The sequence below is a fragment of the Myotis davidii genome, unplaced genomic scaffold, assembly GCF_000327345.1.
Source record: "Myotis davidii unplaced genomic scaffold, ASM32734v1 scaffold376, whole genome shotgun sequence".
Taxonomy (NCBI): Eukaryota; Metazoa; Chordata; class Mammalia; order Chiroptera; family Vespertilionidae; genus Myotis; species Myotis davidii.
This window is the reverse complement of record NW_006288121.1, coordinates 1606461-1620041: the sequence shown is the minus strand read 5'-3', so window position 1 is coordinate 1620041 and position 13581 is coordinate 1606461. Positions and strand designations below refer to the sequence as shown.

Below are 13581 nucleotides of genomic sequence, written 5' to 3'. Positions count from 1 at the left end.
GAGAGGCCAGACTGCTGCTTAGGCCCGGTCCCCAAGGGGAGCAGGGAGTGGGCCTAAGCCATCACTAGGACATCCCCTGAGGGCTCCTAGTATGTGAGAGGGGGCAAGCTGGGCTGAGGGACGCCCCCCCCCGCCCCCCACCCAGTGAACAACTTTCATGCACCGGGCCCCTAGTAGATTATATAAAAATCTAGCTACTGATCATAGGTAGTCATAATTTAATTTTAAACTTGGAGATATAAACAATTGCCATTATCTCTTTCTTCTTCCTGGTGAACATAAAGAAAATAAACTGTCTTCCTAGGAGGAATGCAAATGGGTGCCTATAGCTCAGAATGACAATGGGCAGCAGGTAAGGCAATGGCAAACACACACTTGGGTTTTCAGAGGATCAAAAAAATCTCACAGGGGTTTCAAAGTTGAAATGCATTTAACTACTCAGATCTGTCAACATTTCACTAGTAAGAGGGATAAGTTCAAAAAGTTCTACCTCATTTGCTAGATTTTGCTTCTGAAAGGCAGAGATCAGCCACCCAGCAACAGCACAAAAGACTCTACTGTGACATAGTTAAGCTCATGCTGATGAGCAGGAAGAAAAGCTATGTAGGGTCAAGGCAGAGCTGGATGGCCAGCAGTTCCACTGCCACTCGGAGCCTGGTTTGGGAAATTGAGAAATTCAGTCTGAGGAATGACTTTTTGTCAGCAGTTTTTGAAGCTCAGGTCTCTAAGCGCCTGCACTGAGCTCTCTCTCTCTCTTTCTCGAGCTCTCTCTCTCTCTCTCTCTCTCTCTCTCATTCAGTCCAGTGCTTTGGACACACACACACATCACAGATAGCCAAGAAAGAAAAGATGTCATTCCCAACCAACTGCCACTCCGTTAAGGCTCAGTTGTGCACATGCAAGGAAAAGGGATAAAGTAAAAACTGTGTTAAGAGGGAACATTTTCCTACACAGCTATTTTAGGATCGGTGAAGTAGCAGGCTTTTTCGAATTCCCGATCCCTGTAAGATAGACAGCTATCTCTTGTTCTCTCTTTTAAAGCAAGTCCTTTGGCATTAGATACGGCCCCAGAAGGAACCCACCACTTTTCTTCCAGGAGGAGAGAACTATCTACTTAACAGTCAGGTCATACCAGAGACTTTGGAAAATATCTGGACCACAAATCCCTGTCAGCAATGACCAGTGAACCGAATCTGGGCCATGTCCTTCCTTGGAGGATGCCCTCCCTGGATGAGGCAACAGGTCATTCAAGAGGCACTTACATCAAATTGTCAAAGCCACGCCGAATTCAGCTGTGAAAGCCCACGGCTGGCATGGAAAGTCTAAACACAATTTAACAGTTAAGTGGACAAACAGATCACGTGGCTTTCTTTCTGGGAAAGGGGCAGAGAAGGCAGATTAGGGATCACTGTGCTTTTCATTTTTCATGACTCTTTTGGCGCATGTGATCGGAGAAGAATCCAGCCTGGGGAGGCAGGCGGGCGGGGAGGCTTGCTGAGAGAGGCTATTTGCTTCATGTTCAATCACATTCCTGGTCTGTCTGGCTTGTTTGGCTCTACACGGGGCAGAGAGGATGTAATGTTTTCTGACAACAGGGTAAGAAAACCGAGGGACGGGCACATGAACTCGAGCCACTGCTAAAAGCAGCCAGTTGGCTCTGCCTTTTGTTGTAAGAGACGTTATTGTTTTTTTTAAATATTGGAACTGTTATTAGGATTTCTTTTAAAAAGATGCCTTTCTAAGTTCCAGAAGCAGTGCTTACGATGAAGGTGCAGAAACGAAAATATGAAACTGCTCTTTCCTCTGAAGCCAATTTCCCTCTACAGAGGTCACTGAACTCCTGCAACTTTGAGGTGCGCACTGCGAGACCTGTTTTCTTTTTCACATGTGCACATTCACATACGCCCCACCCACATATGCATATTATTTTGGAATTTGCACTTTTCACCGAATATTATAGATACTTTTCTATGTCAGGATTATATGTTCCATTTAAAGTATTATGTAATATCCCATTACACTATTTTGAACTTTTAAGTTTGTTTTCACAATAGTACTGCAAAATACCCAAATCAACACATTAATCCATAGCTTTCTTTTTATTATGTCAGTAGCCTAAATATATTCCTATAATCTACGTATAAAAGGCTCAGTGTTTCCACATTTTATAGCATTTATTAGGAGACTTTTTTTTTTCTTGTTCTGACAGGTAAAACTGGAATTTCAAAGATTTATTTTGCACTTATTTATTATTAATGAGGGTTGGATTTTTTTCAGATGTGTTGACAACTTTGTCTAGTTATCTATAGCATAAATTTAATTGCTTTGAGAGGATACTATATATATAAAAAATAACAGCTAACATATAATAGCTAATCTTGGTAGTATATATGTATATCTTTTTTGTGGCCTGTTGTGCGTTTTAACATTTTTGTTTGTGGTGTTTGCACCATAGTGCAGTATTAAGGACCAACCATGTGGTCAACTTACACATTTTCTTTTCTGGTTGCTAATAAACTTATAAATAACTTCTGTACTTGAATATTTTAAAATATTGCCTTATTCTATATTTGTTTCATGTTCAATCACATTCCTGGTCTGTCTGGCTTGTTTGGCTCTACACGGGGCAGAGATGTTTCAGCCAAAGGATCCAGCAAAAGAAGTAAGAATAAAAACTTACTATATTCCCTCTTAGAATTGTTTTGTTTATATCTTTAATAAATCTGGAACGAATTCCTTGTGTATAGTATCAATAATAATTTATACTGTATTTTTCAAAAATGAGAAACAGAATGCTTTATTTCATGATAAATGAATGGAATGGAGGAAAAGTTTTCCCTCAACATTCAAAGATATATGACTTGTGGAAAATAATTTGTATTTTAAATAAATGTCTAACTATTACTCTAATATTAGTTATTACAAAATTGAGCCCATTCTCATGAACTTGAAATGTTACCTATTTAATACTAATTTCACCTATTTGTAGACTCTTTATTCTATAACCAATATTCTGTCTATTTCTATCCCAGCACTGCAATATTTATTCCATTATGTTATAGCAATCTTTAGTGCCAAGTAGAGCAAATATCAATCCTTAATTTTTTTCTTTAAATATTATGCTAATTTTTCTAGGTGAACATTACAATTCATTGGTCAATTTCAAAAAACAAACAAAAACCGGAAACACTAAAAAGGTTCTTTGGTTAATTGTCATTTGTACACTATTGAATTTTGCTGCTTCTGGAAAGAAAGTTTATCCATTATTTTTTTATCCACTAAAATGGGTGTTTGAATATGCTCACCTTCATTTGAGCTTTTTTGTTTTCTTTATATGGGCCTTAAACTTTACTGTTAAGTATAGGTTTGTTTATATTATAACAAATTGCTGCTGTTTCAGAATAGAACTCTGTTCCAATTATCTTCTTCAATTATTATGCTAACGAAAAGGGAAACTTATCTAGTTTTACATATTTATCTTGCATCCATCTACCATGCTGAACCCGTTTTATCATAGTAATAGTGTCACAGTTAATTGGCTTGAATTTCCTGCCTGTGAATATCTACACTAATATCAGTGTTTTTTCTTTTTCAAAGTTTTTATTCTTACTTCTTTTGCTGGATCCTTTGGCTGAAACATCTCGAATGAATATAATAATCCCAGTGCTAACAGACTTTTCTTTTTAATTTGGCTTTAAGGGAAAATGCTTTCAGTTTTTTTAAATAGATATCACATTTAAATTTTTGGGAGAGAGGGACTATATATTTGACTTTTAAAATTTCTACTGTGTCATTCAATCTGCTCAACCTTAAAATCTCTTTCTGGGGGCAATTTTGGTAATTTACATTTTCCCATAAAATTGTTTCTTCCATGTGTTGGGATTGAAAAAAATACACCTACATGGACTTTCAAGCTCACTACATAAAATATATTTAAATCCCCCCCTTTTTACCTTGACCTTTGGAAACCTTGAAATGATTTTCATTTATGAAAAACTCGTGTTCTTATGAATACATTTGTTAGTTCTTAGCAGTGAGTACTATGTTTGAAAAAATAATAGAGGCCATGATCTTAAATTTTGATGATTTGTTCTGTGTTCCACCTAAAGGACTATTTTTGGTTGCTATGGAGATGATTTCCATAATGTTAAAAAAGAAACTGGCAAATACTTACTAATGGTTCCCACTTAGATGCAACATTTTAAAAATGTTCCTTAGTAAACAAAACAATTATACATTTCAGCAATACAGGAGCCCTGCTTAAGTCAAAGCTCCATCATGACAGATACTGTTTTCTGAGTGAATGGCCATTTCCCTAGTCCTCTCAGAAAAGGTTAAATGATTTATTGAAAGTCATGGAGTTAGTAAGTGTGGATGGAGCTCACACTCAAAGCCAGGTATTAGTACTGGTTATTAAAGGTATAGAAAACATAACGAATATTTTCTAGGACAATTGCCTTCAAAATTATTGTCCACACATTCTCCAAGAGAGTTTTTGAAAAACTTTGTAGTTACTTTAATATTAAATAAAAATTAAAAATTTTATCTTAACATTAAGCAGTTGCAAAGGATTCACTCTTCAGGCTACTGCAAATAAAACTCTGACACTTTTAAATGCAGACATTGAAATGTAAATACCGTAGTGATTGAATACACATTATCTTCCAATCCATAATGCATAAAGTAGTCTTTAGTATTTAGAAATATTCATTGTTCTTTTTATTCCTTAAACTAATATTTTGATTTTCCTTCCCAAAAGATTTCTATTCTGTTATTTTATACTTTAAAGCCATGGATTATGTTTTTCTGCAATGAAACAAGGACAATAATTTATTTAAAAATTTTCAATTACCATTATTGTCCAAAGTTACCTTTCAAATAAAACTACTAAAAATTGGGCAAAACAAATTTTGTTAGTCACAAAGAATAACATTTTACTGGAAATGTAATTCTCAGTAGGATAGACAGGGCATATTTTCATAAAACTTTTTAAAAATTGAAGTAGTTTTTAATAAAACTCAGACTTGTAAAATAACAAGGTGACAGAAGCATAGAGGATCCCAGAAAAAAGCCATTCTCTCTGGTTGGTCTGGCAAAGTCTTCCCAGAGAAAATGTCACCCATATAGGATCTAAAGATTAAAAGGCCTTCTTTGGTCAAATAAAGTAGACAAAGAAAACTCTAGGCAGAAGGAACAGTGTGTGCAAATCTTGGAAAATGGTAAAAATGTACCCTGTCTAGGCATCAGGTATTTTTGGACGTGATAAATTTGTGATGCCTAGTAGATATCGAAATAAAATCTGAATGGAATTTGAGGTCTTGTTAGCAATTGAATTTGAGAATGTAAATGCTAGTGGATAGGTTTGGGCTGCTGATAAATTGTATTCAAAGTTTATAAAGCAACGCAAGCTTAGATGTGATCATGTATTAAGTAAGGGTAGGCAGAAGAGAAAATTTCAAACACTGCGAACTGGAGCACTCCAATATTTGAACATCAGGGGAAAGAGAAGGAGGCAGTGAAGGAGAATGCAAAAGGTGGCCAGTGGTACCCTAGAAACCAGGAAAAGAGAAAAAAAGCTATCTGAGCTCAAATGCTGCCACCTTGAGAAGGTGAGCAATGAGAAATTACCATTTTTATTGCCCTTTTAATTTCTGGTTGAAGTGCCTTTTTAATATAAGGGCTTCCTAGAAATGGTATTTAAAATGTTCGAGTTGTTTTTTTCTTTGTCTTCACTCTATATTTTTTATTTCTTGTTTTATTAGATTACATTTAGATAAATTGGCTGAGCAAAAACATCTGCTTTTATTAGGTTTTTCCATTTTAGTCAAATACGTGCATATACGGAAATGACATATAATTACATGTTTTTAACTTCAGGCTGCTCCCTATTTCTCCCTTTTAGGCTTGCTGACTTGACTTTCTTTTCTTTCTTGCAACCACTTTCCTGCTCTGAATATTAATTTGGAATTCATATTTCATAGCTCAGTCTATTTTTTTCCCTAACGAACATATTGATATACAACATAACATAATCATCAAGCCTCCTTAGCTGAGGGATATTTCCCTCCTCTGGCTCATGCTTTGCATATTCAGTCCTCAAACAAACATGACAAGCCATCGGTGTTTCTCAAGTAATGGGAAAACATGGTTTGCCTAGTTACTTTTTACTCTTGTGGCTAATTTTAAACTCCCGGGAACCCAAATGACCTTCTTATAAAGTCTCTTTTTTTTCTGCAATTACTGGTAAAACCTGAATGTCCTTTCTCGAGGTGTTTTATTTTATTTTTTAAATATATGTTTTTATTAATTTCAGAGAGAGAAACAAAGTGGGAAAGAGACACAGAAACATCAGTGATGAGAGAGAATAATTGACTCGCTGACCCCGGCACGGCCGCTACTGGGGACCTAGCCTGCAGCATGGGCATGTGCCCTGACCAGGATTTGAACCATGACCTCCTGGTTCATAGGTCGACGCTCAACCACTGAGCCACACAGCCAGGCTCTCAAGGAAATCCAAAGGTTTTGTGGTAGGCCTCCTCAGGGAAGCAGCAAAATCTTGTATTCACAATGACCTGGATGAGAGGGGGTTTGATCTGTTGTCCTTACTTCTTTGGGTGATAAAGACAATGAATTCTCACCCAGGAATTAAAGACGAGGGCCTGTTAGAAAGCCAACACTTTTTCACAGTTCCCTCTATTTACTCCAAAATTCTGTATTCTAGCCCCGGCTGGGTGGCTTAGTTGGTTGCAGCATTGTACCATACCTAGGTTGCAGGTTCCTATGGGAGACAACTGATCAATGTTTTTCCTCTTTCTCTAAAAATCAATAAACATATTCTCAGGTGAGGATTAAAAAATTAAAAACCTCTGTATTCTAAAGCTGTCTTTATTTAACCTTAAATCCAAAAATAAATACCTGTATGTGACAAATGACCTGGACACTAAATTTACTTGGGAATGAATTTGACACTAAGTGTTAGTCAAAATAATTTGCATGATTATTTGGCATTTCAGTAAAACATGCTATGATTAAAATAAGGAATTGTGCAAGGATAAGTCAAATGGCGGCTACTGCAAGATTTTTGTGTGAAGCAAATATTTAATGATTTAAACAATCATTAGTAGGATAAATGGGGTTAATTCGGTGATGAAAAACCAGTGATTAAGTAGTATACTACATAGCATAAAAAAGAAAGATAAAATAATTTGATGGCCACCATTCCTATAATTGTATGTGTCAGTCACTGTGCAGAGTATTTTACATATGTTAGCAGCCCAGTGATGGCAAACCTATGACACACGTGTCAGAGGTGACATGCGAACTCATTTTTTTGGTTGATTTTTCTTTGTTAAATGGCATTTAAATATATAAAATAAATATCAAAAATAGAAGTCTTTGTTTTACTATGGTTGCAAATATCAAAAAATTTCTATATGTGACACGACACCAGAGTTAAGTTAGGGTTTTTCAAAATGCTGACATGCTGAGCTCAAAAGGTTCGCCATCACTGTGTTAGCCCCTTTAAAGCTCACACCTACATGATGAGGTAGGTGGTGTTATTCTCTCCATTTTACCAAAAAAGAAGCTGGAACACAGGCAGGTTAAGGACATCTCCAAAACTACACAGCCAGTAAGGGGTGGATGTAGAGTTATATGTACCAACATAGAAGAATGGAATGATATTTCATAAAGAGAGAAAAAAATCCCAAGGTAAAAAGTAGATGCATAAAGTGTAATTAACATTTCTATAAGAAACAAAGTTTGCTTGTATGTGGTACATGTGTTTGTGAAAGGGAAAATATAGACTATACTACTAAAGAGAGGATTTTGCTGTTGAAATTTCTACTTTTGGTCTGTTACATTATGGTATTAAGAAAATTATATATATATATATAAATTTTTGAACTGCTATTATATATATGTACTATATATACATATATACATATATATTTTTCAAATGTCATTTTTCATACCTACGTTATAGATAGCACTAATTCCAAACATTTGTTATTATTGATAGCAATTCTAATTATTTAGGCTGTTGGAAAAATTTTATTTAATATCAAAAGTAATATATTAAAATATTTGATGGATTTTCCAGTTAATTCCTTTCTACATTTGCTGCATTGATTTCCTTTCTTTTGTCCATCCCCTCTCACATCATCTCCCCATATTAGAGTTTTCTTATTTGAGAGAAACAAGTTTTGGACATCACTATCTGGATTTCGATTTTTGAAGTTTAATTAAATACATGAGGATGTTGCCAAGAATGTAAAACTCTTTGCTTGCTCTTCTGAAGCTAGCTAGAGTGTGGGAGTTTTCTTTTCTATAAGGGTTAGAGAGCACAAAAATTCAAACTTCTTTACTCTAAACAGTTGGTACTAACATTCAGCTAACTTTCAATCTACATTATTTATGACATTCTCAGTTTCTTTCAGGAGATTTTAGAAATTAATATTATACATCCCATCTTTCCATCATGTTATATTATGACAAATTAATTTCCATGAAAAGTGATACAAGGAAAAATATAATTTTGTTGAGATGTGAAATAAATTATGTAATAAATTTGAGAGACAAAATACTTTGAGAAACCCATCAATAATTCAGTTTCAATAATGCTAAAACAGTGTCTAAATATAGTTCATCATAAATTTTGTTGTTTAAATTTATAGAGGTTTTTGTTTTTTTTAGGGCCAAACAATATTTCCTAAAATTTGAGTGTTGATCAGAAGGATATAAGGATTAAAGCACCTATTAATCAGTATCTCCCAGACACTTCTATATAGTTCCTATTGAATGTCAATCTGAAATCAGTTCTCTAATAAGCAAAGCAATATGTCCATTGGTCTGCTATACTAAAAAGTCATAGACAGAAATATAATTGAATATGCATTATTTCCTTTGGAATTTATGAAAGTTTTGCACAATTCCTTAAAGAATGAGAGAAAAAAAATCAAGCACTCTTTGATATACAATGTAAATAACTCCCAAAAGAAATCACAAGACCTATTATTATTTATTTTTGTTTTAAAAATATTTTAAGTATGCAAAGGTATTTCTTATTTGTACCTTAACCTTCCTTAGTTATTCATAAATACCCACTGCCTAAACAAGAAATAGGATTTATTTATGAATTTTATTCTTTGTTGTTAGAAAAAAGAAATATGAAATTTGTAATACAAAGGAAGAAGGAAACACAGATACTTAATTAACCTGAAATAGGATGACACCCACATAAAAATATTTTTATAACCTGATATAAATATTAAAAACAAGGAGTAATGAATATTACTAAACTATATATGCCATGTAATATAAAATGCTCAAAGACATAAAATCATTTTAATTATTTATATTTTTCTGAAAGGCACTCACACATCCCTTTTTCTTATTCAGACAGATACACATAAATAATGCCATTATTCACTATTTTTTACCTTATTAACCACATTGATGCTCTATTATATCAGTCTCAAGAAAAATAAGTAAGCCAAGTGCAATAAATGTCAAAAAAAAAAAAGCATAGACAATGCTACTTACCGACACATAGGACCACTTTTCTCCACCACACAAGTCCCACCATTTCTGCAATAAGCTATTGGACACTCTAAAAAAAAGCACCACAAAATACCAATGTTAATTATAAATATTACCAGAGGCCCGTTGCACGAAATTTGTGTACTCAGGGTGAGGGTCCCTCTGCCCAGATTGTGAGAGGGCGCAGGCCAGGCCAAGGGACCCCACAGGTGCATAATCAGGGACGAGGAGGGATACGGGTGGTTGGCCAGCCAGGGAGGGACTGCAGGAGGGCTCCAGGGCATGTCTGGCCTGTCTCACTCTGTCCTGATCAGCTGGACCCCAGCAGCAAGCTAACCTACTAATCAGAGCATCTGGCCCCTAGTGGTCAGTGCATGTCATTCGAGCAATTGAGTGTCCTTAGCATATCATTAGCATATTATGCTTTGATTGATTGAACAGACGACCAGATGACCAGACATTTAGCGTATTAGGCTTTTATTATGTAGGATTAGCAAGATAATGGTCATATCACTGTTAGTCATTGCATTAAATGTAATCATCTATATATATAAAAGCCTAAGTGACCGTTCCACTGGTAGCTATGACATGCACTGACCACCAGGGGGATGGTGCTCCAACCGGTAGGTTAGCTTGCTGCTGGGGTCCAGCCAATCAGGACTGGATAAGATGGCTGTACATGTCCTGGAGCCCTCCAGCAGTCCCTCCCCAACCCCAATAGTGCACCAGTGGGGTCCCTCAGCCTCCACTGGACTTCTAGTTTAAAATAAATTGCTTCCTAGTTACTAGAAGCACATGAATTCTCCTAGGCTTCTTTCCTGTAGCCCTAAACTTATTCTGTGCCCCCTACTTCCTGGGATGTGTTCATTCTCTTCACATGCCTGAGGGGTGGACCAGATGAGTAGACTTCTCGCCTGGGTTAGGAAATGTGATTTGCTTTTCCAAGGATATATTCACCATCTTGCCTATGCTTACTCCTCCCTGTTTAACTAGTTTCAATAAGGAGCAAGGTGCTGAAGACAAGAATAAAGAGCTTCACTCCTCAGGCACCAAGGGCATGCTCAACGGAATAGAACAGATGCAAAATTTCCTTCGTAAACAAGAAATTAGCTGGTTTGATTAAAAATAGCCAACCAATATGATGAAGCATATGTAGATACAATACTTGTTAGATAAACCAGTCTATGGTTATTTTGGTCTTAAGTACAATTATAGTCTTCCTTAAATAAGAGGTTTGTTCTACTAAAACACCAGTCAAGTGTCTGATACTTGCAAAGTAAAATACACACAGATGCACATTTTTTCCGAGGGTTATTAATAATTACTTTGATTGTAGTGAGTAACATATATATCAGAATGATTCTGTGAGAATCTAGATAGGTACTCCTTTGCACTGAATAATGGAGCATCTTGTAAGGCAGAGTGGTATTGGTCAGAACAAGAAGTGAATCCTGGTATTGTGGAGGACAGATTTATAGATTATCTCTTATGAGTTCTTATAAGTTTCTGCCTTTGAGCCAGATTCTTTATTTATAAAATGGGAAGACAGTACACAGTATTTGCATCTTCAATTTACTCAACACAGTTAGGGAAGAGGGTAGATGAAATGGAGAAGGGCATGGGTATGACCAGTTAGTAATGAAAAGACTAAATATATCTCCAGTAGTGAAGTAGATAGTGCCCAAGATTGGAACTAGGAATCTATGGGGTTGTTCTTAGAATTAGTGCAGGTGCCCAGACTCTGTAGCCACACTGATATCTCACTGCCTTATACTCCTTTGTATTGGTTATTATGACATGTGTCTGCAGGTCCATACAACTCATGGCTGACTTTATAGAACAACCATTCTTTGAAAAATTCAAGTTCAAAACCAATGTGGTGTATCACTTTGGAAAAACAGGAACACCTATAAAATGGGCAAGTGATCAATTTAAAAACAAAAGTAACTTTTAAGCTTAAATATAAATAATTTGCAACTAGGCACCTTCCTAGTTGTTGCTACTGTTTCTCTCAATGTGTATAGAGACTAAGGGAGTGACAGCTATTACGAGGTGGATTGTTGGAAAGACATAATCATGTGAGTCTTGGTTTTCCCTCCCTGATAACTTCTCAGTGAATAAGTTGTGTGACCTTGGGCTAGGTATTTTAGTTATAAAGTTCTTCATGTTTAAAGCGAGGATTATTTCACTTTCCTTATGGGGCTGCTGGAAGGATAAATTAAATTTATAACATTTTTATACTAGTCAATGGTATGCATAAGTATTAAAATAATTGCTCTGATGCATCCTTCTATTTGGGGGCATTCTTTGAATGTGCCAAGATATCTAATTCTCATTACCAGTGCACTCTCCATCTTCTCATCTTTCTTTTCTTCCCAGCCATTTACTGCAGACCTGCTCTGTCATAATCTGTCCTAAGAGTTTTACCGGTGTTACCTCATTTAATCCTCATAACATTATGTGGTACATCCCATACTTATCCTTTCTTACAGAGGACACTGGTTCATGATGTAATGCTCAAGTTAACAGCAAGGAAGCAGCAGGTATTGAACTAAATTCCGGTCCTCTCACTCCAAAGCCTGTCAATTTAAAAATGTCAAATGACCCATTATTCAGTTCAGAATTTCTATAACCCCTTGCAGTTCTTGGCATTATTGGATCATAAACCCCTTTCAATCATGTTGTCTTTATGCAGTGCCATGGGTTAAATAGCCATGTACACAATAAACAGCAGTGCAGTTTTAGGAGCTGTCTGGATTTTAAGAGTCCACCAGAAAGCTTGTGCAGCAAACCAAGTTCCCAGTTGGCACATACTGTCCTCTTTATCTTAAAATCCCAGCACAGAGCCTGCAGTAAAGATTAACTGCTGCTAAGAAACTTGAAATAGCTTCACAGTACCTACATGAGAAGTTTTTGTTTTGTTTTCATTTGGTTTTAAAAAACCTTCTGAAATGTTATTTTGCTATATTATTATTAGTAGTAGTAGCATTTTATTATTCATATATTAAATTATAGTCATAATATTTCGTTCTGTAAATTTAAATTTTAGTGTCTTTTCCTAATTCTCCTTCAAATAGCTGATTATGATAATTACAGTACCACCATTGCATAACCTTAATTAACCTCTACTACTGCAAATGACTGGAAAAAAGACTTTCAGCTTAAAATTAGGCCGGACAAATTCTGTTCAATGATTTTCTATTGCATAAACAGCCAAACTTGAAAAATAGTATGTCTTTCTATTGAAACTTGGGAATAGGACTCATAGAAAAAACTTAACCTGCAATACCCATACATTGCCGGAGCTTGATGTTCTTATTAATGATTTAAACTTTGAGGTGAAAGCAGACCAACTGCTCACCATCTGTTGTGTGTCTACTGGGAGAAGTAGTGGATGCTGTAAGGTTTGGCATAAAAGTCTGTGAAATGCTGACCTGACAGGAATATGATGCTTGAAAGAAACAGGAAGGTTAAATGTGCACTGACACATCTTAGCATGGATTAGACATTCTTCAAAATGGAAGCATTGACTTTGTTATATTTGACTGACAAACTAAAAAGCAAATAAAATATAAATAGAGAACACATAATATAACATGGATTTTATTTCTGAAAACTGTTCCACTAGTTCTTTATTTTACTTTAACCCCAAAGCTGTGGCAATGTGACCTATATGTGTAAATGAACTGTAAATGAATTGGCAAGTGATTAAAATATATGGGGCAACAAAAATGTATTATTATCTATAGGGTGTCTGTCAGTATGAATGGCAGGTCTTCTGTATTTCTGATCATATTTTTACAGGTAGAACATGTCAAAGCAAACAATAAACCACGGCATGTTATAATATATTTGTTCTCATATAAAATTATACTAACGAAAATCTCACCTTTATGTAAATAAATTTGGGTATTGGACTTAAGTACTGTCTTAATAGTTTCAAAGAATGGAACTACCTCATTGATATATTTCTAACTGTCTGAAAAGAGAGCAAGAATATTTACTTCTGGGTGTCTAATCTGATGTATGTGAATGCCTAGT

At 35.5% G+C, this 13581-nt stretch overlaps 1 protein-coding gene across 1 annotated transcript in view; it reads right to left on the bottom strand.

Moving 5' to 3' along the window:
• Positions 1–13581, bottom strand: part of MALRD1 (MAM and LDL receptor class A domain containing 1) — a 649080-nt gene that overhangs the window by 106143 nt on the left and 529356 nt on the right. Inside the window, exon 36 of the mRNA XM_006759937.1 lies at positions 9544–9610. Coding sequence (XP_006760000.1) covers positions 9544–9610 — 67 coding nt within the window. The remainder of the gene's footprint in view (positions 1–9543; positions 9611–13581) is intronic.